At 42.7% G+C, this 4,468-nt stretch overlaps 1 protein-coding gene across 1 annotated transcript; it reads left to right on the top strand.

Annotated features, from left to right (window-relative positions):
• Positions 1-834: 834 nt before the first annotated feature.
• On the top strand, positions 835-4,153 carry LOC143567019 (uncharacterized). The gene is made up of 3 exons (XM_077053549.1): positions 835-1,228; positions 1,584-2,456; positions 3,114-4,153. The coding sequence occupies exons 1-3, from the start codon at positions 835-837 to the stop codon at positions 4,151-4,153; spliced, it is 2,307 nt and encodes a 768-aa protein (XP_076909664.1).
• Positions 4,154-4,468: the final 315 nt, after the last annotated feature.

Here is a 4,468-nt window from a genome sequence, read left to right as displayed (position 1 = left end):
TCATTGGCTCGGTAATGAAAGGTAGTACTACTGGGTTTGACGAACCCCCTCGGGGCTCTCGGTTGAGGGAGTCGCCAGGTGTCTCATTTACTAGAAACACACTAGTCTTATCTTAGACTTCGTGGGTGGCAAACAAACTAACAAGTCAGCCTCGGTCACAATGGAACACACACTAATTTAACATGATTGCTAGCCTAATTAACTAGCGGTATTATTAATGCGTACATTATTCATGCTTTACTACTTACAACGTTTACTTACTAATGGTTTGTTTATCAAACTTGTTTTTAAACTCAAACTGTAAACTCACCAACCGTTGTGTTGACCCGTTTTAGCATGTCTTTCTCAGGTCGTTGATAGTGCAAGGATAGGAGTTGCATTCATGATCACCAATAGACTTGCATCATAATTTGGATCCTTTTTATATAATATTGTTATGGCTTGCGCATGATTTTGGGCGCCTTAGACTATTTGGTTTTGCTTAGGTATGTTTCCCGTTATGTTACGCTTCCGCATATTAAAACATTAAGTCATTAACTCTGAATGGTTTTTCCCAAATGTGGGATAATAAAGTTTATTTAAAATATTTAGACGTTGTTTGTTGTAACTAATGATTGAGATCCTAGTTTGTCACGCGCCTCGCGGTAAAACCCCGCATGTGGAAATTGAGGGTGTGACAAATTGGTGTCAGAGCCATTAGTTATAGTGAACTAGGTTGCATTCTAGTTAGTGATAAGTGAACTAGGTTGCATTCCTAACTATGACTGTGCTTGTTAAGATAGTTACAACACACACATATTGGGTACTTATTCGTGCACCCGTCTATATTGGAGTATGTCATCATCCAACCCCGATCGTGCTCACGGAAAGGAACCCGTCACCGAAAGTGACAAACCACTATCCCCAACCTATCCTACATCGCCTTTGTCAATAGGAATGAAGAGGAACCATACCGAATTGCCGGAAGGAGCAACACCTTTAGGTGAATCATCTCATGCTCACTTATTCGGGAGACAGAAGACTTGGGATTGGTACCCGACTAATGTCTCTAGTCTCGTCTTGAAGGAGCATGTCCCACCTATGCCGAGTGTAACTAACGCCTCTTTACCTAATGATCCGACAACCGAGCCTACACTTCCCGTACTTCCGTGTCATGAATTGCAAGTGATGGCTGCGGTGGTGGCTTCGTCGGAGCGCCAACGTAGTCAAATGGAAGATAACAGATTGGGTATATACTATTTGAGGAGAGATTTAGATATGGCTAAGATCAGGATTACAGAACTGACAGATAGGAACAGGCAACTTGGAGAATACCATCGTGGAATGGTACGAGCTTTTCATAAGGTGAACTGATGGTGCTGAACTGGTTGGTAGAGTGCAGCACCTGACAGGCCATCTAGGTCTAGCAGTTGATCGAATTAGAGAGTTGGAGGAGCAGCATGGACCTAAAGAGGATCCTGAGGAGGACCCTGAAGAGGAACCGGAGGAGGACACTGAGGAGGAACCGAAGGAGGAACAAACGATTCGAACCTACCCGGAACAACAATCACTTTAACCCTAAACAGAATCACGGGGGTTATCAGGCCGACATCCTAGGTGTAACAAGTGCAATCTGCACCACGTCGGCCAGCGTGAAAAAGCAGCTTGTCAGCGTTGTGGAAAGCGTGGTCATGAGGCGAGAGTTTGTCGGGGAGAACTTAAGAATAAGAAACCACAAACTCACGAGAAATCAAAGAAATGTTACGAGTGCGGACAAGAAGGGCATTTCAGGCCAGACTGTCCGGAGCTCAAGAATAAGAACAATGGAGGGAACAACAACAATGCTAAGGACAACAATGGTGGAAATGGTAACTCCGGTGGAGAAGGAAGAGGAAGAGCATTCGTGATCGGATCAGGTCAGGCTCTATCCGATTCTTCTACTGTTAATGGTAAATTTATGTTGAATGGGCGTTCTGCCCTAACCTTATTTGACACCGGCGCAGGAAGTTTTATTTCTTCCAAGTTTTGCAAACTAATAGAACACAATCCGACAAATTTAGAGTCGAACTATTTAATTGAACTCGCCAACGGGAAAATTGTTGAGGTATCCCAGATTCTTAAGAAATGCAAATTAGTATTGTCTACTCATACGTTCGACATTGACCTTATACCAATTGAACTCGGTAGTTTTGATGTGGTCATTGGTATGGATTGGTTGTCTGCACATCAAGCCGCAGTATGTTGTCACGAGAAGGTAGTTCGTATTCCAGTCGCTAATGGAGAAGTCATAAATGTTCATGGAGAAGAGAGTGGTACCGCCATGGGTGTTATCTCGATGATGAGGGCTCAAAAGTTGTTACGTAAAGGAAACTTAGCAGTGTTGGCGATGGTGTCCGACACGAGGACGGAAGAGAAACGAATCGAGGATATCCCTATCGTCAGGGATTTTCCTGAGATATTTCCTGAAGATCTACTTGGTCTTCTGCCCCACCGACAGGTCGAATTTCAGATCGAATTAACCCCAGGAGCAACTCCTATTGCTCGCGCACCTTATTGACTCGCTCCTAATGAGTTGGAGGAATTGTCGAAAAAATTGAAGGACTTGTTAGACAAGGGTTTTATTCGTCCGAGTTTATCACCATGGGGAGCTCATGTGTTGTTCGTAAAGAAGAAGGATGGAACTTTCCAGATGTGTATCGACTACAGAGAACTTAACAAGGTTACGATCAAGAACCGATACCCTTTACCACGTATTAATGATTTATTTGACCAGTTGCAAGGATCTGGTTATTATTCAAAATTCGATCTTAGATCGGGTTATCATTAACTCAGAGTTCGGGAGGAGGACATAACAAAGACGGCATTTTGCACTCGTTATGGTCACTATGAGTTTGCGGTTATGCCATTTGGATTAACGAACGCACCCGCAGTATTCATGGATCTCATGAATCACGTTTGTAAACCGTATCTAGATAAGTTTGTCATTGTGTTTATTGATGATATCTTGATATACTCACGGACTAAGGAGGACCATGAACGGCACTTACGGTTGATTTTGGAACTTTTGAGGAAAGAGCAACTCTTCGCAAAGTTTTCAAAATGTGAATTTTGGATCCGAGAGGTTCAATTCTTAGGTCATGTGGTTAACACGAAAGGGATTCATGTTGACCCTGCTAAGGTTGAGTCCATTAAGGATTGGCCGACCCCAAGGACACCGAACGAGATTCGCCAATTTCTTGGTTTGGCTGGTTATTATCGGAGGTTCATTGAAGGATTTTCGAAGATCGCACAACCACTCACTGCTCTAACACAAAAAGGCATCATGTACAATTGGGGAGAGGAGCAGGAAGCAGCATTTCAAACGCTTAAGCAGAAACTTTGTAGCGCACCGATTCTATCGTTGCCAGATGGAGTCGATGATTTTGTTGTTTATTGTGACGCTTCTATCCAAGGTCTTGGATGTGTACTTATGCAACGCGAGAATGTTATAGCGTATGCTTTTAGACAATTGAAAGTCCACGAGCGAAATTATACGACTCACGACTTGGAATTAGGATCTGTTGTCTTCGCACTAAAGATTTGGAGACATTATATTTATGGAACAAAGTGTACCATCTACACTGACCATAAGAGTCTTCAGCATATATTTGAGCAGAAAGAGCTCAATATGAGGCAAAAGAGATGGGTCGAACTTCTCAACGACTATGAGTGTGCTATCAAGTATCATCCGGGAAAAGCAAATGTGGTAGATGACGCCTTTAGTCGTAAGGAAAACCTAAAACCTCGAAGAGTTCGAGCATTACAGTTGACTATACATGCAGGATTGCCGGAAAGAATTCGAGAGGCTCAGCTTGAAGCCTTAAAAGCAAAAAATTTTGATTTCGAAGCCTTGCGTGGAATCAATGGGAAATCCGAAGTTGAATCCGATGGAATTGGGTATTACAACGGCCGGATTTGGGTACCTCGTTATGGGAATTTGCGTGAATTGGTCATGGACGAGGCACACAAATCTCGGTATTCTGTGCACCCAGGTTCAGATAAGATGTACCAGGACTTGCGAGAACTATACTGGTGGCCTGGTATGAAAGAAGAAATTGCTAACTATGTAGCCAAGTGCTTGACATGTGCTAAGGTAAAGGTTGAGTATAGGAAACCATCTGGTTTGCTCCAGTAACCATTGATCCCAATGGGTAAATGGGAACAAATATCCATGGATTTCGTAACCAAATTACCTAAGACTCCTAATGGATACGATACTATTTGGGTAATAGTGGATCGTCTGACAAAATCAGCACATTTCTAACTATTCGCGAGAACGATAAGATGGATAGATTAGCTAGGATTTATATTAAGGAAATTGTCGCTCGTCATGGAGTAGCAATTTCGATTATATCCGACCGAAATGCTAGATTTACTTCAAATTTTTGGCAGTCATTACAAAAGGCGTTGGGAACACGCCTAGATATGATTACAGCTTACCATCCGCAGA

The sequence above is a fragment of the Bidens hawaiensis genome, unplaced genomic scaffold (genome assembly GCF_021521415.1).
Source record: "Bidens hawaiensis isolate Kalapana, Puna unplaced genomic scaffold, B.hawaiensis_p1.1 tig00023199_1, whole genome shotgun sequence".
NCBI classification, from domain to species: Eukaryota; Viridiplantae; Streptophyta; class Magnoliopsida; order Asterales; family Asteraceae; genus Bidens; species Bidens hawaiensis.
Note: the sequence above shows the minus strand (reverse complement) of the source record. Positions and strands in the feature narration are given on the sequence as shown.

Coding starts and splice junctions, on each gene's coding strand:
- LOC143567019 (XM_077053549.1), top strand. CDS start 835: ATGTCATCATCCAACCCCGATCGTGCTCACGGAAAGGAACCCGTCACC. Junction 1,229..1,583: donor AATGGAAGATAACAGATTGG/GTATATACTATT, acceptor GGGGGTTATCAG/GCCGACATCCTAGGTGTAAC. Junction 2,457..3,113: donor ATTTCCTGAAGATCTACTTG/GTCTTCTGCCCC, acceptor TTCAATTCTTAG/GTCATGTGGTTAACACGAAA.